The sequence below is a fragment of the Bactrocera dorsalis genome, chromosome 2 (genome assembly GCF_023373825.1).
Source record: "Bactrocera dorsalis isolate Fly_Bdor chromosome 2, ASM2337382v1, whole genome shotgun sequence".
Taxonomy (NCBI): domain Eukaryota; kingdom Metazoa; phylum Arthropoda; class Insecta; order Diptera; family Tephritidae; genus Bactrocera; species Bactrocera dorsalis.
In genome coordinates, this window is record NC_064304.1 from 105674758 (window position 1) to 105697483 (window position 22726).

Here is a 22726-nt window from a genome sequence, read left to right on the forward strand (position 1 = left end):
ATGCAACGCTCATACCTACTCATTGCACTTGCAGTGAAGAGCGATATTGCTTTACAGTCATAACGCACACACACAAATTTGCAAGCGATATGTTGCTGCTGTGAACTGTCAGCTGTCAGCGAAAGTGTCAAAAACGCATTTGCGGTGCGGAAATTTGTTTAGAATGTGGGGAAGGAGTGTACAGTAAATAGTGTTCTCTTCCTAAGCTAACTGTTAAATGAACGGACTACATATCGTATTTATGTAAAGTAAGTGGTCGTTAACGAGACATAGCTTAAATTTGTAATAACTCCAGACCATTTTCCAATGGTCCAAATTTAGGAGGTTTCCGAAATTTTCACTTCTTTCACATATTCCATGGTATAACTGTCAAAACTTATTATAGTGCATCTTCATACAAGATTTTCAGCTGAAGATCAGTGTAGCTGAATACAGCGCTGAAAGCAAAACTGTTATAGTGTGCTGCTAGCTTAATGGGTTACAAATGTTAGAATTTTTTTTATTATTACAAACATACACTGTTAATAACAGAAATTCTGAAATTCACAGGATCATCTAAAATGAAAAATACGTGATACGTGGAAAAATCTTCGTCCAAGTCTTTAAGAATTGTATCAAAGCCCTGTGTAAATTTTAATGAAAATCAATTTTCGAGAAATCTTACCAACCGACTTCAAAAACACAGTTTCGAGGAAAACGCGCTTAAAGACGCCGTACTTAGCCTAGGTAGCCTCGAGCGCACATGTTCTCAAGATTGTATCTCCGAAACTATAACTCGGCTCAACTTGAAAATTTAGACAGTAAAAAAAACTACTAAACCCATGTAATCCCTTAAGGCTTTATTGCAAAATTTAAAACTTTTACTCTTTTTGATCAAGTTTTTTTCTAGTTATTCAGATATCGACCTGAAATTTTGCAACCGTCATTTTCTTACGAACAATCTGTTCAATTACCGTCAATATTGAACTACAATAGAATATTACTGCAATACAAACCGAACGATCGGAATCAAGTGATTGTATGTAAAGCTTTTTCATTTGACGAGGTATCATCAATAAGTTTGATATAGATTATTGTCCAAGCCAACAGTACAATCGCCTAAGAAGTTATTCAGATCAGATCACTATAGCATATTGCTGCTATACAAACCGGTCGATCAAAGTCATACTATTAATTTCATAAAAATGTAACTGTGAAGGGTATTACAGCTAATATATTTATAATTTAAAGAACCCAAAGTTGCAGACAGTAATCAAAAGAAGAACTGGCTACCACAAGTTTTTGACCAAAACTTTAACTGATGGAAAAATTAGAGATGAAACCTGGTATCAAAAACGGCAATTTTGCAAGTTTGGTTCCATAACTTGTTATCATTTTGATCATTGTTGGAGAAACGCACATCCCTATTTGCAAAAAACTCTGACAGTCGGTTTTCACAAGCTTCTCTTGAGACGAATTTTTAACCAGCAAAATCATAAATCATAGAAAAGAACAACTAATAACCCTATGGTACCAGGTTCGAACTATAAAATGGATGCATTATAATCTACAACCAAGTCCTGAAGCTTCTGCTGGGTTTTTATCGACATGTGTGACCTGACGTTGCTCTGATGGCACACATTTTCTTTCTTTTTGGCCAAAGCTGTTCACTTCTAGACTCTTTCTTCCTTCAGAGAGTATAATTGTTGCTAGTACATATCCTATTTAAGAGTTTGTGGAGCATTCCATAGTAGATCTCAGGTAGATCATAATAGTACTCGTGCATATTATCAGGAGTTTTTTAAATTTCCGTTTAGTTATCAATTATAATATTCAGAGCCTCGTCTTCTATTGATGTGACTCATGATAACCAACTATAATAAATTGCACTGTATCATATATGATTAAAAATATATATTTTGATGATCAAATCCTCCTTAGATGGATTCATAATAATGACAGTTATGGTTTAAAGAAATGCGGCTCGTGACTATTAAACCTTTTGCCAAAAACTTAAAGTGAATGCAACTTATTTGCTACACATGAATGAAAGGCCGTGGAACTTTCACAAACTACAAAATGCTATTAGCATTAGAGTCATCAATATGACAGGCACGTAATGCAAATTAAGAAAGACTAACAATTTTACAGTGTAACAGAAAGATGACTTGCAGCACTGTCACACTGCAACTATTAAGTAGTTGAGAACTTTAAAGGTAGAATGTATTGGTAAGCAGGCACGCAAGTAAGCATGGTCATCATGACAAATGACAGTGACAGCTACAACAAATTTATAGTGACAAGGCAATAAACATGTAAGTAATGTGTTTGCGAATCTATGAGAATACAACAACAATGACATTGGAAGCAGAAAAAGTGAAAATGCATTAAAGTTGTTGGGCACACATCCACATATACATACATATATTATATTTTAATATACCTGGCAGTAAAAAAAGCGAACAAAAACTTTCTGAGTAAAGAGCATTGCCTTTGGAAAACTTAGACGCAGCTGCAATGCTTATTGGGTTAAATAGGTTCGCAAATGTGTTAAGTAAGCCAAGTGTTGCATTCGTGTTGCTGCATAATTAATTCTGACAGGTAACAATATGAAATATCTCACAGACACTTTAATAGTGTCACTAGGAAAACAAAAATTCCAAAAAATTCGCGAGACATTTATTTTTATGGCATATGTGATTGATATTGAATATCAGTTGTACACTTGGTTTATATTTTTTTTTGGGGGGGGGAGGGGGTGTTATATGCCTTCCACATCATCAGTGCTGTCGCCACATCAACCGTCGCCCACCCTGAGACCACGTTTGCATTACTTCAGCATGGCGTTCCATTTTTCTCATTGAAAGACTTACGAATACAATTGCGCACCTGCGTCCAGTTTCCGTTGCGTAGCAAGATTGTTGCGAGTTTCTGGATAATCTCCCAGTTTGATTCACTCTCCAGCTCTTCCTTTTTTTTTACTGCTGCAATGTCGTCCGCGTAGCCATTTAAGTAAGATTTGTTTGGCATTTCGAGTTTTAGTAGCTGATGTTCCACTTATCTGGGCATAAAATTGATCCTTGTGCTGTTCCTGGCGTGGCCGTTATCTGTCACGATCCCTCTATAGTTTGGTATAGCAGTTTTCTGTTGCTAAGATAGCTTTGAAATAGTCGAGAATTTTAAAGCCTTTTTCGAGAGCGTCGATCATATCCACCCATTAGCGCTGTTAAAGGCGTTTCGGACATCTAAAGTCACCAGCAACACTATTCTTTTATATAAATGCCATCCACGCTGTGCGGTTTCTCCACTCTCAATGACACATTTTATAGCTCCTGGAGTTGATCTGTCGGAGCTAACGCCGTGTTGTCTAGGGGAAAGTCCGCCAACTTTATTGATAACCGCGTCGATTCTGGCTTTAAGTAGTCGTTCACGGAGCTATGCTATGCTGATGGCAAGTTGGGGTCTCCTCTTTCCTAACTGATTAGCACCAGCCGTTGCTTTTTCGAGGGTTCTGGGATTATTCCGGTTCGAAGCAAGCGTTGTACATGTTCAGTAGTACTGCTGGTCTCTCCGCAGCGATTGTTTTTAGGATTTCTGCTGGGATTCCGTCCGGGCTAGGTGATTTGGTAGCTTTCAGTTTGCTAGTGACTGGTTGCAGCTCTTTGAGTATAAATTGGGGGACTTGTAGAGATCTTAGAGTCTGTTCTGAAACACTAGTCCTTTGCGTTTACGATGTGATCCGTTTTGGAAGCGATTAAGTCAGGTGGCTTTGCTCGACAGGCGAGTTTCTTCATTACAATTTTATACCCCAATTCCCAGGGATTATATCCTTAATATTCCTCTCATTTTTTTCTTTTTGCTATCGTCGATGGTGTGCTTCAGCTTCTTTTTGCTGCTTTGTATTGCTCGGCTTCTCGGGTGCGGCTCCTCTGCGCTCCATACTCCGCACAAATTGTTCAGATCACTATAGTATATAGCTGCCATTCGAATCGGTCGATATATTATATATATACAGATCTTTTAGTTTAGAAGCACTTTACACGGTTAACACGAATAAGTTTTTAAGTTTGAATTATTCGAAAATTCACAATTCCTTTCCCCTCCCGACACAGCGAAGAATTTCAGGTAACATACGCAATTCAAATATCGATAAACATTAACAATTTATTATGTAAACGAATTCTTAAAATTTGGAAAATATCAAATTCGAATTTTGGCGCGAATTGGCAAGTTAACGCGGCATTACGCGTCATAAAGAATAAAATTTATAATCGAAAATTACTTACTTGCATACATATATACATATAAGTAGTCGTAATAAATTAAGAAAAAATTCATAGACAAAATAAAGCGCTCATAAATTTCTAAAATAATTGGCAGTATTGATGGCAATTGCCACAAGCAGCCAAATAATTAAAAGGTCATTTAAATTTAGAACATTTCAGCAGCTTTAGCTATTGAATAGTTTCGAAAAAATCGAAGGAATAGCGGCAAATAAAGGCACTTAATTAAATACTTAGCATATTTCGACAGTTTTCAATTTTATTCGCGGCGGTTTAAATAGCCAAGGCTCTGACGAGCGAGTGTTGACTGAATGGCATAAATGAGCTCATTTGGAAGTGAGGATGGCGTCAATGTGGTATAATTTCTAATGCCGCACATTTTTTGCAATGTTTGTTGCTTTTGTTTAATGAAGGGCTGGCAGAATTGCGGCTAGCCGCGAATGTCGGCGTGTTTGAGAAAAAAATCAATTAAATATTGAATTGTTTACTTAAGCGCCTTGGCTTAGTGTGCACAATTTACATTTGTTATTGTAAACACATCAATTTACTGCCACCTTGTTATTTTTATGTAAATAAATTCGCAAATGCTAATATTAAACAATCATTGAACGATTATTAATATTGGAATGTGCAATTCATTCTAATTTCGGAAGTTTTATAAATAACTATGAGCGCTAATATATCAGTTGCTCTTATAGGATGATCCATTTTGAGGTTCCCTACACAGAAATTTCAAGTTTAATGGGGAATGTTGAATATCATCGAAAGAAATTCTTTGACATTTATTTTTTGAAGATTATCTCTTTCAAATGTTGGCCATGGCTACTGCTCAAATGGTCAATCCATTGAATGCAATTTTCGAAGACTTATTAAAGCATTTCGACTGGCAACTGCCGAATAACACGCCAGATGTTTTGGGCTGAATAAAAGCGGGATTGTCCGCATAGACTTTAAACTTTATACATCCCTACAGGAAAAAGTCTAACGGTGTGATATCACACGATATTGATGGCCAATCGACCGGCCCAAAACATGGAATTATCTGTTTACTAAGTATTCTCTGAATAAGTCGATTGATTGATGAGATTGTCGCCAAGACACGAGCTTCAATATCATACATCAAATAGTCGCCTATCATGGCGCAATAACGGTCGCCAATGACGGTTACATTCTCAACGGCATCATTTTGAAAAAAATATGGACCGATGATTCCACCAGCTCACAAACCACACCAAATTATTCTTTTTTCTGAATGATATGGCAGCTGTAGTATCTCTTAAGGTTGCTCGTCGTTGCTGCTGCCAAATGAGCCAGATATGGGCCACATCGCTGAACAAAATTTGGCTCGAAAACGTCGAATCTTTTTGATCGAAGCTTTTCAAGATCTCATAGAGTGAAGCTATGCTGCTAGGGAAGGTCGAGCGGCTTCAGTTCTTGCGCAAGCTGTATCTTGTACGCTGGCAATTCAAGACAGTCGTTCCATATGTCAGTCCGAGTTGCTGCGGTCCTGAATGGACTCTCCACGGTCTCAGCTACCGCTACTATATTTTCTTCACTACGTGCTAGACGCGGTCTATTCGGTCAAATATTATCCAATATTGATGATGGTGTTGCGAATGGTTCTCTCAGAAGAACGATTATGTACACTATAAGTTGAGCGAAGCGCACAAAACATATTCGTAAGTCTTATCATGACGAAATGCCAAACAATACTCAACGAAAATAACATGACAATTTACCACACCTCACGCGTGAACTGTCAAAAACGGCTACTGAAATAGTAACACAACTTGGATCACCCGTTATATATTTTAAATTCGTAAAATACAGTTACGTCATTATTTTATTTCATATATTCTTTCGATTTTATAATTAACCATTTTTGGTTAAAAATGAATGGAATTTGCTGTACTATAGCAATGTCGTCGTATATCTCGAATGGCTCATCGTTCCATCTCATGCGATATTCGCCAAAAACCCGTAACGTCGTCTCATCAGTTGCTGTCATGTCTCTGCACCATATATCAGGACGGGAATAAAGAGTGACTTATACCTGTAGAGTTGGGTCTTTGTTCGTCAAAAGGAAACAGCAACCCCGGATGTGGTTAATATTGGCTGTACTATATTTTCTTAAGAGTTAGGGATCTTTACCGAAGCGCCATTTTGGCGATTGCTGATCAGATAATTGTACTTTCCGATCAAAATTCAACGCACACAAGTATCAAAGAAGCCGCTGAGAGAATCTCGGAAAACTTAATATGAGTCTTCACGCGAACTTAGAGCTTCTTTGTTTTTAAACACGCAATTATTCACCAGAATTTCAATAATCACTTAAATAAATGTTTTACCTTTCTAAGAAGAAAATAAAAAAATAAATAAAATTACATCTATTCATGCATTTTCAGCATTAGATCGTATGCAATTATAATTAATTAGCAAAGAAAATTCAGTGAGCATTATAAATTAGATAGACATTGCATCTGAGTTACTTAGATTGCCTTAATTGCTTCTGAAATTAGTTAGACAATAGGATTTTCTGCAAGCACCTGGAATGGGTGTTGTTCAACTAGCATGCATTTTTAATTAAATGAATCGCGGTTTCAACAAAATGCGCATAAATCAAGTTTTTAAAATCATATTTAAAGTTACGTGAAGGAAAAATTTTAACAAAATGAGTAGATAACTTCTAGAATGCCCAAGATAATTTCATCTTTTTAAAAATTGATTTGCTCATTTTGGTTTGTATTTGTTAAATAATATTATAACTGACGTATTTGAACTCGGCAATTTTTAGTTTAAAACATCACTGCTCCTCCCACAACTTCTGCATCTCTCGGAAACATTGTAGACTTTTTCAATTGCTCATTATGCAAACATGCTGAGTATTTATCTAGAAATGTGCATACAATTAAACTATTAGCCACTTAACCGCTTTGTAATATTTATGTAAATTTGTATGTATGTAATGTAATTATAATGCTAAAGTCTAGCCACAGTCTAATATCTCACAATTTTACATTCGCATAAATTAAACATTATTCAGTGTTAGCAATCAAACAAATGCTTTCGCAGAGTAATTATGGAATTCTCATTTAAATTAACTATTGAAATTTCCACACAATGTAATGAGCTGTATAATTTCGTTTGAATTATTTTCAAAAGTGATTTCTAGGTTTAAATAAGACAAAATAAGGTAACTTCGGTTTCATTGGAGCTTAAGGGGCTATACCAGTGTGACGCATGAAAAATTAGGCGATTTTCGTGAATTTTTTTAAGAGAAAGTACGCTATTGAATATTTCGAACTTCTTTGAACGTAATAAGGTATATTTTCAGCTATATTTTAAGATTTTTTTTTTTACAAAAATGTTGAAAAATAACGGAGTTATGTGCTGTCTTTGGAGGTACCAAAAAAAAGTGCCCTAACTGCTGGCACGATTCTGGCCGAATGAGTAGCTGAAACAAAAAAAATTGAGAAGTTTATTAAACTTAAAGATATTTCCTATACAATGAACTACGATCTTTGAAAAAAAATCAGAAATTAACAAAATGGCGGAATTTTTTAACGCGAAATTGACACGTTTCAATCAATCAAAAAGATCGTAGTTTATTGTATAGTAAATGAATTCAAAAATACTCAGTTTTTATTTGAAGTCTATCGATCGATTTCTGGTTGAGTTATGATGCCAGCAATTTTGAAAAATGTCGTTTCGAGAAAAACGCGTTTAAAGTTTCACTTATATATGCTTGCACCTCCGAGCGGTCGCTCTTTAGAACTCTGCCATCCGAAAACTATTCAAGAAACGACCTTCCCGATTTCACAGACCCTCCGAAAACTCACTGATTTTTGCGATTTTTTTTAATGTTGAAATTAGCTAATCAGACAGACTTTTTATAAATAAATACATATATTCATAACAACTACAAAATTAGTTTTTTATGTTTATAATAGGGAAATAAATTGTTAAAATTACACTTAAAAACAAGTCCTGTACGACCTGGCTATGAAAGCTTGTGTGTGTTTTTTTTTTGAAATTTGAACAAGAAGTACCGAATTTGGCCCCTTTTATCGACAGTTTTTCTTAGACAAAAATAGACAGTAATAATACGTTTCATGCCATCCGGGTAGTTCGTAAACATTAACGCGACGCTGTTTTTCGAAAAAAATCGAAAATTTTGGAACCAATCGTGCATTCACTTTTCTTATGCTCAAATGATCTTTCAAAATGGTTTTCGCTGTTCCTTCCCATATACCAACGACGCCAGTAAGATCTCTGACGTCTGTTGACGTGTAGATTATCAGTTGACGTTGATAACCATCCTGGACATGGTTCGACGTCAACTCGTTTTCGACCCTCGATCCCGATTTTTCCGATTTTCTTGTTACCTGTAAATCAAACCGCTCTAAACTTGGGCTAGGCAGAGATTTTTATTAAATTTTCCGCCAGATTTAGTAACAAGCAGCCGCAGATTTTTAAAGCAGTCGCTAATTATTTTAAGGCTTGCAGTGCTGCCTGGTTTTCCATATCGATGATGGCTTATATTAATTCAATGTCTGATACTATCTGCAATTGAAAAGTACCTGTCCAGTTAGGCAAAAACATTGAGAGAAATATATTTAGAGCACCACCCATCTTCGCTAACGGATAATGAAGTCATGATCCCCTTAAAAAGGTTGCCTGCTGCAAGTTCTGTCTGCATCGAAATTTTACTCGAGCCATAATAGCGATAACTTTGAAGCTTAGGTTGAATCGGTGTGTCAGTTTGACATTACAGTGGCTGTTTTCGATTTGCCAATGTTATCATTGTGAATGGTTCAAATTGAAAATTATTTTCAAAAGAACAACAACTTCAACACCTAAAACAAACTTATTTTTCAAATAAATTTTGAGGTTATGTGTAAAAAGTATGTATACAAAAGCAATACACTTTTTATTACCCACAATTTCTTTATTTTCTTCTGTAGGACTCGTAGTTTTAACGGAAATCGAGATAAAACGCTTTTAACCCTTATAAATTCAATCACGCCCACCCCTGATCTAATAGTAATTTCATGTTTTACTATTTCTTCCGCATTTAAAAAAATGTCAATGTATCGTAAATTCTTACAGACTCATCGTACACGCAAATTCACTATACAAACACCTGATGTGTGTGCAACACGTTCCAATTATTGCAATCGATTTATCAAAACCGGAAACATTGTATGATTGTTGTTGTTTAATTATAATGCTTTAACAGTTGGCAATTGCAATAGAATAGTTAACATGCAAATGTTTGATGATTTGCTACACAAGCAACACTTTCATTCATATAGAGAGCCTTGCGCAAGGCTTGAAGCAAACCAGCAATTAAGTGGCATGCAAATGAAGAGCACAAGCCGAGACACTCGTGCACGTAAAGTGGTCGCATTAAGCATACTACATATACATATAAATGCATAAATATGTGCGAATGCTCTCATGTATGGTATGCACGTACGCCACCTGATGATCTGTCAGCGTAGTTGACCTCCTCAACCACGCCCAGCTAGCCAGTAGCCGCACTTCCGCATCCCATATCTGTCCTTGATATTAACACCAATGACATTGTCACCTTCCTCTCGTCGGCTCGCACCCATTTGTATCGCTTTAAATGTAATTTGTAGCATTGAGCGTTGGCTGACCTTGCCACCTATGGCCGTCAGTTGCCACCGATGCGGGCAACGTCAGGCGCTATGGTTACCAATTTTGCTGAAAAAGCCCAATACCAAGATCACCGTGTGACCATGAGTCCCGACGCCAGTGATGACGACACTGTGACACATGTGTACTGACACATACACACAAACAGATATGTATGCGTGTATGCATAGTTGCCGGTGTGTATGTGAGTCATCACTATGCAATGGCCAGCGTTCATGTTAAATGCCACAATTGTGTGCAGTGGAGTGTTGCAACAAATTGTCGCAGCTGTTGCTTTTACTTCCGTTAACACACAGTTGCAACCATATGCGGTATGTCTGTTGGTATGTGTACTTGCACGTTGCTTTCGTGCGTGGTCATAAAATTTGAGCATCAACGCATTCGATGCATAAAATAGCGAACGGTGAAAAAGGTAAAGAATGGAAAAAATGTATTAAAGTGGCTGTTAGTTTTTTAACTTTAACTTAATTTAAAAAAATATTAAATTCGAAATAAAATAACGATAAATAAAGGCAATTTAATTTGATACATATAGATACTCACACCAAGTAAGCCATGCTAGAACCTCAAAACATAGATTAGATTAGGTTATACGGGCTGATAGTCAGCCATACATAGACCGACAGGTCCTTTATAATGCCAGATGGAGTTGCCAGACGGGCTGAAGTTCACGTCGTGCAGAACGTCAACGCTTTTTGTGAAGCTTAACAGATAATTGAGGCTATTGTTGAGAGTAGTTTCTACTGGGCGAGTCCCAAGCCCAGCGCACATTTATATAGAGAGTTTTAGACTGCATCAAACTCTCAAACCGAATAAGTCGGAGTAGCTCCACTACTCCGCACTCCACAGCTATTTCTCTCTTTTAGCCGTCACCACAGGCTACACACGGCTATCGCATCTTACACAAGAGCTATGAAAGTGGCGGCTTCTCTAGTTTCAAAGATGAGCGGCGAACACGCAAGGATAGAAATTGGATATCCTTACCACTGTAACTGCTTACCAAGAAGCATGACTATTTTCCATTAAACTCTAATACCTCATCCAGTTCATTGAACTTTCAGACGCCTAGATACCTAAGCCCAGTTTTAGATGAGACTGGACATAAGCAGCGAAGATCCTCCAGCGTCTCTCTCATGCCTAATTTACCATATTTTCTACATATACCAGAGGTACTAGGCCTATCCAATCCATATTTGCCAATAAATTAGAAGTAGAAAGCTTGCGTGTTTTCCTTCATTAAGCCATTCTACTTCACCCTGATCCGTCTCTCATCCCTTTCGGAAATTTTATAGCGTATCGCTCTTAGCGACTTATGTATTTCTTGTACTTGTTCGGTAGAATGACGGATGGCAATCTCAACAGCTATTTCGTTTCCAAAAATGCCTTTGTGGCCTGAAAGCCCGTATATATTACACCGCTTCCCGTCAGTCACATAGTCTATTGCCTTCCTGCTTCTACGCCTGAGATCTAGCTTCGCGCAATAGATCCCGACATCTACCTTATCAGCCATTTTTAATCCGTCTCTATTGATGTTATAAATATCTCTTTCGAGTCGCATGATATGTGATCTATTTTATCTACCGACCCCCTGCCTAACGAGCGCTTCGGAGGTTATATGACGGGATCATGTACTTCCATATACCATATTCGTCTTACCGGTATTTATTTCTATGTTAGCCAACCATAAGCCAGAGCGCTATTCGTCACGTTATTACTTGCATAGTTATGTCGTTTACAAAAGCTATCAGTTTGGGTGCATTTCCTAAAAATTTTCCCAGAAACTCAGAAACTTCCAGACCTTATTAAACATTTACTTGCATTTTGACAATTAAATATAAAATGTATACTACTGGGCTGATTCTTGGAATCATCTTTACAACATAAGAGAGCCTCTACCGGCGCAAGTGTTGCTATGAACTCAAGCTATCTGAAACTAGTTTTCTACCAAAATATAGCAGTAAATAACAGGTCCATTGAAAAGTGCCACATAAATGGCGGTTTGTGAGTTATATCCTTTGGAGTGAAGCAACTTTTGTTATTGTGGCAAAAACTGGATAAAAAGAAACTTCGCTTATTGGTGGAATATTGCTTTTGGAAGAGAAATATTCAGTTGAGGCAAAAACTTGGTTTGATGACCAGTTTCCGTACACTGTCCCAGAGAAATCAGCACTTAAGGATTGGCATGATAGGACGATAGGTTTAGAATGCAGTGTCTCCTCAGCTTTGACCAATAACAACGACGAATTGATAATTCGAAGAGGGCAGGAAATCATTTTTTGTTTTTGTACCAAAATCTTGATAGGAGCCTACAATATACTTTAAGCCAAAGAAAAATATTAAATAATTTGTTCGAAGATTTTGAAAAACCACAACCATCTAAACTCTCCAAAAGTAATCACAAACATACAAATGTGTCTTTAGAGGACTACATTTCTACATGAGTAAAAGTGAGTAAAATTGTGTCTCAGCCAAGTTTATATACTGACCATTGTACTCGTATAAAATGCATGCGTCCGAAGTGCGATAATTAATTATCGTCATTGCAAAATACAGCCATGCAACATGCATACACACAACCATATGTACATTTGGTGTATGCCACACGCAGCGCTGAAAGCTTGGCATGGACTAAGCCAACCGACCAACACGTTGTGGCTATGTCACTGCCAACTAGCGTCACACAGTCTATCATGCGTGTGCCATTGGACGGACAACCTAAGCGCAAAAACAAATTTATTACCACTTGTTGTTGTTGTCACTACTGGTGCAGCTAGCTGTTGCAATCGACGCTCTACACCATTGTCATATGGCTGTAATTGTTGTTGCATGCATGGATGCATGCATGCCTGACTGATTTAGTTGACTGCAGCTTTGCGGCAGTCGCAGCAGCAGCAGCAGCTGTTGCAGTGGACGCAAGTGCATGAAATTTTTCGCTGGATGCATTTCAAGGCGGGAGCAGCACACTCAAGTATTATGTGTGTGTATGTGAGCGTGTATGAGTACAGTGTGCGAGGATATGAATATGCTTGCTCATAAATTGATAGATTCTATGAATGCACATAAATATTTTAAAGTGTGTGTGCATATAGTGAATTTAAAATTAATAAAGGGTGAACCAATTCGAGGTCTCCCACTTTTTTGAAGAAAAAATTCTAATTTATTTGGGAATGTTTATTATTATTCGAAAGAACATTCTTTGCCATTAATTTTTTGAATATTATCTCTTTCAAATGTTGGCCGCGGCCACGTCTCATATGGTCCATCCAATGGATACCATTTTCAATTACTTGTTGGAGCATTTCGGCTTGTCATTGGCAAAAGACACGCGTGATATTTTGCTTCATAGCCTGAATGGAAGCGGGATTGTCCGCATAGACTTTATACTTTACATATCCCCACAGGATATTGTCTAGCGGTGTCACATGAGACGGTCTTGGTGGGATTGAATAGACCGGCCCAAACCGTAAAATTATCTGCTCACCGAAGTGTTTATTCTCTTGATAAATCCAAGGATAGTGCGCTGTGTGAGAAGTGGAGCCGTCTTGTTGGTATCAAAATAGTCGGTTATCATGGTGTGATAACGGACGCCATTGACGCTTAAGTTCTCACCGGCATCATTTTGAAGTAGTTTTGACCGATGATTCCAACGGCCCACAAACTACACCAAACCGTTATTTTTCCTGGATGAAATTGTAGCTCTTAAATCTCTTCAGGTTGCTCTTCGTCCAAAATGTGACAATTTTGGGAGTTTACACATCCATTGAGACCTCAAAATTTGGCTCGTAAACGTCGGATCTTCTTGGAACTTTTCAAGAGCCCATAGAGCGATCGGATGTCTCTTGAGAAGGTCGAGTGGCTTCAGTTCTTGCACAAGTTGTTTTTTTACGCTTTCAACTCCAAATCTATACGCCAGTCGGAGTTGCTGTGAACGGCGCCGAATGGACTCTCCATGGTCTTCGTGTACACTCTCGTTTACGACTGCTTAATTTTTTTCACTGGAGATCTGTCCAAAAATCAATTTGAAAAAAAAATATCTCTGCTTGGATCACCCGTTATAAGTAGTGTGTGGAATTATGGAAGCGTACATGATAAAGTTCACTGAGACTTAATTTGTGCTTTCGCTCGGCGGTTGTACAAGTATGTGATGTCAGTGTGCACCCATGTTGCATGCAACATCGCTTTTATTTAATGCGTAAAGTTAGTTGGACCAAATAACTGTTGGCGTTCGCTTTACTTTCGCCGATTAGCAAAGTTTAAAGCACATGAAGAGGAAAGTTTTGCGGACAGTTATTTGCAATCATTATTTAATCGTTTTATTGCGGCATTTATGCAACATATCGTGGGTTTATTGCATTTCAAATACATTTATTATATTTATTCTAAAAAAAGTAAAATATGTTTAGTACTTTTAAGTTTGATGAGCCACGCATAGACACTTTTTGGTCTTTTGCGATACAAGAAGAAGTTCTGTTACGAGTTCAATGAGGAGTAGTCATCCTTTAGATCCTGCGCTTGACGCGAATTTCAAAAGACTCTAACCGATACCTCTACCAGTGTCCCATATGGTGCTGAAAGCTTGTCCTTGTCAGTGTGGTACTTGTTCACAGGAGATGCTCCATTGTTTTCCTGTTGCCATGCTCTTGACACCTTCTGCAGTCTTCTCTCACCTCAATCGGCAGGCGCGTGCCGCCAACAGCCCGTGACCAGTGAGCATTCCGATCATGTTCCTACAGTTCCCACTGTCGAGTATGAGTGGGAAGTACGTGTAATTCCGATCTACCGTTTTACGCATGAATTTTTCAGTTTTGCACCCTGGCAGCTTGTTCCACAGTCTTTTGATTGACCATTGCCTTATCGCCGTATAGATAATGTATGAGTTTTCCAATGTTGATCACGTTTGCAGTTATCAGCCGTAAACCATTCTTGGCAATATCGTCCACTAAGCCATTGCCCTCGATGTCTTTGTAATCAGGCACGAAATAGTTACCGCGTTAATTGCTACTTGACTATCTACTTAGATGTCGCCATTCGAGTGGTTCCTAAAGCTCTAGTTATGCACAACCCTGCTCGCCTCTGAACTCTCTCCGTTGACTATCTTTAGGTATCTCTCCTCGTTAGATCTACTACTGAATAGTTGGGCTTTCCGAGAATTTGGCCAGCGTTGGACTACAATCGGCTTGTGTCCAGTTAGCTCTTTGACCTCAGTAAGGCTAGCTACTCCCTAGTTGTAGTGGCCCTATCTGCGTCCTTGCTGTAAGGTTGAGAATATTACCGGGCATCAGCTGCAGAAGTTATATGGAAGTGGACGAGGTAGAGTCATCTTAGCACTTCCTTCTTGTCCTTGTGGAGACAACTTTTCAATTGAAATTTGGAATAAATTATTGTCTAAAGAAGAACTATAATCTCCGAATAAAGAAACCAAGATTAGATTAGGTAAATAGGCTAATATTTGTGAGACCATACATAATCCCAATTGTTATATCCAGAATTGCTAAGTACAAACCAAAAAGACCATCTTATATCAATAAGGCGCCTGGAGCTAGTCACAAAATTCTTTGAGCTGACCAGTATCTATATACTCCAGCCAATTCACCGGGCAAGTACAGTACACTTGGAGTTAACCTATGCAATTAAGGACTTAAGAACTTCTCAACAGTCTTTCATTAACGCTCTCTTGTCCAGTTCGCTTTTCAATCCGCCATATTTCGATCTTAAAGCTTGAACTCAACGCATCCACTGTAAGATAGCGCCAAATACAACAAAATGAATATAGTTTCCTCGAATAATAAGCTGCAAAGGTTGAGAACTCACTTACGCTAGTTAACTATTAATTAATAAAATATAAAATAACAAATGTGGAAAAAATACAAAGCAAATCTAAAATCAATTAGCAATAGTATTGTGTGGCGTTAAATAAATAATATAAACAATAGATTTACAATTCCGCACTCGTAATTAACACACGACTCTCCTTTGTACGCAGAACCAAGTTCGGCGCAACTTTAATTAATTTAACGAACTCTTAGTGAAGTTGGCTTAGAGCGCATTCTTTTATTTGCTCTGCGCGGATTTGTTAGCGGTATTTTCATTTCATTGCTTATTCAACTCTTTTGTTCATAGCGCTGGGCACATACTATAGTTAAGACCCATACATGCACACACACACATACACATGTAGTCACTCGAACTAACGGTAATGTGTCAGTGAATCACTGCTAATGCTAGATTAGTACAAATTAAATTACTCTAAGCTCTTTATACACTTACTGTTATGAGCAGTATCAGCAAACTAAACACTACCGACTAAACTGAATGCGAAACAAAAATGAAAGAAACAAGAAAAAACGTTAACTTCGCTCGCACCGAAGCTGTAATACCCTTTACAAATACAAAAGATTTCCGTACAAGCGCTTGATTTCGATCGTTTGTGTGGCATCTATATACTATGGAAGTCCGGTTCAGATTTAGATTTTGACAAACGAGCAGCTTCTTAGGGAGGAAGGGCAAAATTTCAGGCCGATATCTGAAAAACTGGGGGACTAGTTCGCGTATAAACAGACAGTAGACAGACAGACGACTATGTCTCAATCGACTCAGCTCATAATGCAAACCACTTATATTAGGTAGTCGAAAAAGTCTTTTCGTATTCCTAATCAAAATTCAACTTCTTATTTCTTTTCATAATACTCTTTATTCAACCAAATATACACTATTTTGGATAACTATTCCATCAGTGTAATATTTTTCTGGTTTCTCGCCGAAAACCTGCGTCAAGTAATTTTCATGGCTTCTCCTGAAGCAAACTTTACTTCATTAAGGAAGTTCTGCATTGACCGAAACAAATGGTAGTCCAATGGTGCAACGTCAGAAGTATATGGTGGATGCATCAATAATTCCCAGCCAAACTCTCCCAGTTTTTGTCGAGTCATCAAAGATGTGTGTGGTCTAACGTTGTGCTGATGGAAGACGAAACCCTTTCTGTTGATCAGTTGTGGCTGCTTTTTTCGATTTGCTGAGCTTCATCTCGCTTGAACCGCGATCTCTTTCGCACATTATTGTCGTATTAAAACGAAGAGACCTTTTCGACTACCCAATATATGAAGATATATTTTATAACGTTCCAGACTTTTAATTCTGGATAACACAAAATACATGGCAAACTTAAAAAGTGTGCCCTGTTCAGGGTATAAAAATTGGCAAAAAATACAAAAACTGCAGTGCTGCCGGTTTTCTTTTGTTGTTGTAGCAACTGAAGTCTGCTTAAAAGGATTAGAGAACTTACAAAAGGATTACAAGCAACTTTCCAACGCCAAACGGACAAAGTCTGCACACTCACACACACACTAAGGCTCATACGCATAATGAGTTTATTTATTTGTATTTTTTCGTCGAATTGCGAAACTTTTCGCATTTACTGACGCGCATAAAAGCAGAAAAACGGAATAATAAATAAAAAGTAAACCCAATCAGAGCTGACTGTCTGTGCCCGTGCCGGTCAGCATAAATAAATAAATACATATGTAGAAACATGCATACAACACTACATAGTGTCCAGTTATGCAGTGTGCTTTTTAAGAGCTTTTTCCAATAAAGTTTCGCCATTAAGTCAATTAAACGATAAAACAAAATTTTGAGAAATGGATTCGGGTGTGAAGGATGCACTTAATTTACTTGGAATTTTATCTTTTTAATGCATTTATTTCCGGCCGCAAAGAGCCGAGAAAATCTTAAAAATATTATAAACACATTGTCTAGTCAATTTGCAAAAATACGGAGATAATGATTGTTCATTATACATATATGTATATACCAAGCCTAAGGAAGGGGAAAGTACTAACTATGGTCCATCAAAATGTATTTCTTTCGAGGACAGTTAAAATATTTCATCTTGAACTCAATCCTCGTAGTGTTCGACAGTGACAACATGACATTGGCTTCAAATTGCTTGGTGGGCGACTTTTCTCGATTAAGTTTTTTAAGCCATATTTGACTTCTGGTGCAAAATGATAGCTCCATCTCCTTAGTATATATGTGCAACAGAATGGCATTTTTGCTTTTTCCATTGTATAACAAGGTATAGCAAGCTCACAGTTGTAGATCTGATCCTAAGTTTTAATTTAAACGATATTTTAGTAATAATAAGTCAATTAAAAAGGCCCCGCTTTGCCATAGTAAACCATTTTTTTTTTTTTGCAAAATTCGTTTTCATAGTTCCCTTTGAGGGATTGACAGCGACTCGTCAACTTTTCGATATAATTTTTGTAGCACGATTTGTTTTTTTATTCGATATAGAACCCAGTTTCGGGAATTACCTCTTCAGTCGACGAAAATTTCTTCACAGCGAGCATTTATTTTGAGACCTTAGAATAGGAAAAACTTTCTGGAGACCATATCTGGAGAATACGGTGGACGCGGGAGCGATTCGTAACACAATTCATGGATTTTGCTATCATTTTCACTGACTTGTGACACGGTGTATTGCCTTGGTGAAGAGCAGTTTCTTTTCCTTCAAATGAGCCCGTTTTTGGCGACTTCGTCTTTCAAACGGTCAAATAACCCTATGTAAATGTCGCTGTTGATGGTCCTTCCTTTTTTGAGGTAGTCAGTAAAAATTACTCCCAAAATAAGGATGTCATAACCTTGGCAGCCGACTATGCCGTTTTCCCACGCTTTGGAGCGGGTTCATCGTTTACAGTTCAGCCGTATGACTGTCGATTGGACTTCGGAGTAAAATTCATTATATAGTTTTTATGAATCTACGCAAAAACTCGGACTTTTTGCGCTCGAATTAATTCTCAATGGTTGATTTTTCTGGGTCTGTGTTTGGAAACTCATCATCAAGTCAAGTTTTTGGGTCAACTGTATTTTTTCCTTCCCAACGCAATATCAACACACGAAAGGGTATAAAGCCTGAACAGGGTATATTAGCTTGCCAAGTAGTTTGTAATACCCAGAAGGAGCGTATGTTGACCTGAGTCGAATTAGCCATGTCCGTCTGTCTGTATATATACGAACTAGTTTTTAAAACATCGTTTGCTCATTCCACTATTACATATAGCTGCCAAACGAACTGAACGATCGGAATGAAATTCTTGTAAAGAAAACGTTCACATCTGACAACGTATCTTCACAAAGTTTGCACAGGTTATTTTCTAAGGCAACACTGTAATCTCCGAAGAAATTGTTCAGATCGGTTAACTATAGCATGTAACTGCCATACAAACTGAATGATCGGATTTAAATGCTCTTCACGAAATTTGGTATGAATTATTGTTGCTCCGTGTTTTTATAAAGAAAACTCTAAGTATACATATACTCGTATATGATATATATGTATGTAATAATTTATAAATACTATAATTTTTTTTCTTTAAGTTTAAGTTAACAAGAAATCTTCTTAAAATTTTAAATAACTATAAACGTCTAAAAGATCAATTTTCTTTATTAAATAACCTTAATGTTTCTAACAAACAACCTGGCTAAAAAGAACTAGTAAAATGTTTTCCCTTGGATGAAAACCACTGGCTGGTTACGTCTTTAGATTTACTTAAACACATAGTTACTGAAAGAAATGCACCCGTGAAGGGTATAATAGCTTCGGTGCAGCCGAAGTTTCTTTTTTTCTTTTTTTATCCATTTTTTTCACAATAAAAAGTTGCTTTACTATTTGTGATATAATTTACAAACTAATAATCCAAAGCTGTCAAATTTATACACGCACCCTTTGAAGATTAGACGTAACTAAAAACCATATGAATTTAATTCGATGAACATTCTATTAGATTAGAGTGAGGGGATCTTAGTCCCGGTGGTTTCACAATGGTCGTCCTTTAAGCAATAAGATGGACGTACATACATAATTTCTGTTAATATTTAATTGCCACCCTACTATACTTATACATATACAAACTCAATCTTGCCTATATACTCTTAATGTCACTCACATAGAACTGAAAGTACACCAAGTGGAGCAAAGTTCAACCGAGCGTTAAGAAGTTTGACCAATTCACTTAAGTCAAGAAGGCATTGAACGCACACAAAGCTTCAATAAGCACTAACGCCCACACGCACACACAAATCCATAGGTATTTGTACACAAAACTGGCAAATTCAGCGGCAAATATCACCTATGGCCATCTTATTTAGAAAGCAGATCCGAAGGAACACAATCATATACATATAAATGTATGTGTGTATCACTCAGGAATGTTTTGTAGCAACAAACAATTTAACAACGAAAACAACAAATAAATAAATAACACAATAAATCAGCAACAAAACGGTCTGCTACTGAATGCGGTCAAAGGCAAATCACAACAAACATGTGCACGAAAATTCGCAAAATAGCAGGAAAGAAGAATTACAGGGAGGTCAAAGGCCAATTTCAGTTCAGTGACTGCTTGTATTCTGTGGCCTTACTATTGCGATTGCGTTTACTCTTAAGCGAAGCGCAATCATTTAAACACAAAAAAGCAGCAACAGCTAAATGAAATTAGAAATGGTAAAGAGGATAATTGCATGAAAAATTTATAAATGAAATCAGTGGAATGTTTAATTAATTAGAAAGAAAGAATTAATTAGCAAAAAATAAAGGGTGATCTATTTTGAGGTTTCCTACTTAAAAACCATACCACGGAAACTTTAAATGTGATGGGAAATGTTTATCGTTCGAAAGAACATTCTTTCGTTATATCTTTTGACTGTTGGCCGAGGCTACGTCTCAGATGGTCCATCCGTTGAGTCCAATTTTCGATGACTCGTTCCTGCGTTTCAACTAGTAGCTGGCGGATGAGGCGAGTGATGTTTTGCTCCAAGGCCTAAATTGCCCTCATAGATTTTAGATTTTACTCATTTAACCCCATAAAAATCGGTTCAAAACTTAGTTTATCCCTCATATACTTAATATAAAGTTAACTTTATACCATCGATATTAGTCAATATGTAAGATATCTTAAAAAATTAATTGAATATGTTGCCATGGATAATTGGAATGCGAAAATGGATGAAATAGGTACGCGAATAACCCTGACCGCTATAGAACCAAACAGAGTATGTAAAGTTCGGCTGCTGCGAGCTTAATGCCGTTCTTCCTTGTTATCTATTGTTCTCAAAAATGGTGAAAATACTTCCGGTCATCCAAATATTGTATTCCAATATCCGAATTTTATATTTAAGTTTTCAATAATTGGAATATATTACCTCTGTACAGATATCAGAAATTCAACTGAAGCATATAATCTCATAATTCCCTCTTATTTTAATTGCAGCCACACCATTTGGTAATCAACATAACCGCAAACAACCGTCCCCAACGCATGCACACACAGCTAATGACTGCAAATTAACAGCAGCAACAACAACGGTGACGTCACAACCGCAAACGCAACAATATCAACAACAACCGCTGCACAAAACACACAAACAAATGACGGCGAAACGTAAAAATTCCAATTCGAATGAGATCAACAACACTGCAACGAGCGAAGCGCCACCTGCCAATACAACGACGAATACGACGACAACAACAGTGACGTCAGCGGCGAACGCTAGAGCAAACAGCGGCACGATCGCCGCCAATAATGGCCCCTCACCGCTAGCGACAGCGCCAACCGCGCGACGGGAACCACACCTCAGCACGAGTAGCAATGGTGAGGATGAGACCGATGTAATTGGCGATTTGGTGGGGCATTTCGGCAAGTGGCAATGCCTGATGACAATGCTGTTGTCGCTGTTTCAGGTGCCGAATACATTTCACATATCGTCGTCGGTTTATCAGGTGAGTCAGCAAGCGTTGATGTAGTCAGCGCAAACTTTCATGAGTGTCGCGTAATTGTGTGGGTTCTGAGTGAAAATTTAAATGAATACCCTGAATAAGCTGTTAATAATGTTTGTCTAGAATTTTTTAACAAATAAAAAAATCGGCGAAGGCTCTATACTCATGAAAAGGTGAGACTTACATAGCCATGCTCGCCTGTTTGCCCTCTGGTTATAGGCGTACTATTCCCCCGCCTGTTGAGGTATCGATGAATTTTCCGATATGCTATTCTCCTTAAAAAGCTACTCATTTTTCGAAAACGACGATATAACACCACTATAACATATATCGCCCATACAAACTGAACGATCGGAATCAGGTGCTAGTATGGAAAACTTTTTTATTTGTCGAGATATCTTCACGAGCTTCGGCATGTAGTATAACCCAAGTCAGCATAACAATGTCCAAAAAAGTTGTTCAAATCGGGTCACTATAGCATATATCTCCTATACAAAGTGTTCGACCATAATCAAAAGACAAAACTCCTTTTACCATTTTCCATTAAAAATAATTCACTTGTGAACCATATTATATTTACAAATGTATTTTGCTCAACAATTTTCTCACTTATGTTTCGCTGCAGGCGATCAACAAAAACTTCTGGTGCAGCCGACCGCCGCACTTACAACACTTGCCGGTGGATGTGTGGCGCAATCTGAGTGATTCTCAGGACAATTGCTTTCAGGCGAATATTGACTGGAGTCAAGTGGGCAACAACAGCTTGCAGCTGCAGGTAAATATCAAAACAACAACAATACTGAAAACACGACACAACGCACACGGCTGCCACAAGACCAGAGGATTAGCTGCAAATTGCCGAAATTTTCGCAGTATGAACCCCCTCAATCACACTGTGGCCGGCTCGTGCATGTGCCTGTGCGTGTCTACTGCTAGTGCTGCAAACTCGGCGCGCCGTGCAGCCAAACGTGAAATTTCTACAAATTCGACAATTTAATGCCTACTCTTA

General features: G+C 37.7%; 1 protein-coding gene across 1 annotated transcript in view; it reads left to right on the top strand.

The window, feature by feature from the left end:
• LOC105227076 (organic cation transporter protein) overlaps positions 1-22726 on the top strand; it is a 56758-nt gene that overhangs the window by 18750 nt on the left and 15282 nt on the right. Inside the window, exons 2-3 of the mRNA XM_011206252.4 lie at positions 21212-21720; positions 22343-22492. Coding sequence (XP_011204554.2) covers positions 21370-21720; positions 22343-22492 — 501 coding nt within the window. The 5' untranslated portion in view covers positions 21212-21369. The remainder of the gene's footprint in view (positions 1-21211; positions 21721-22342; positions 22493-22726) is intronic.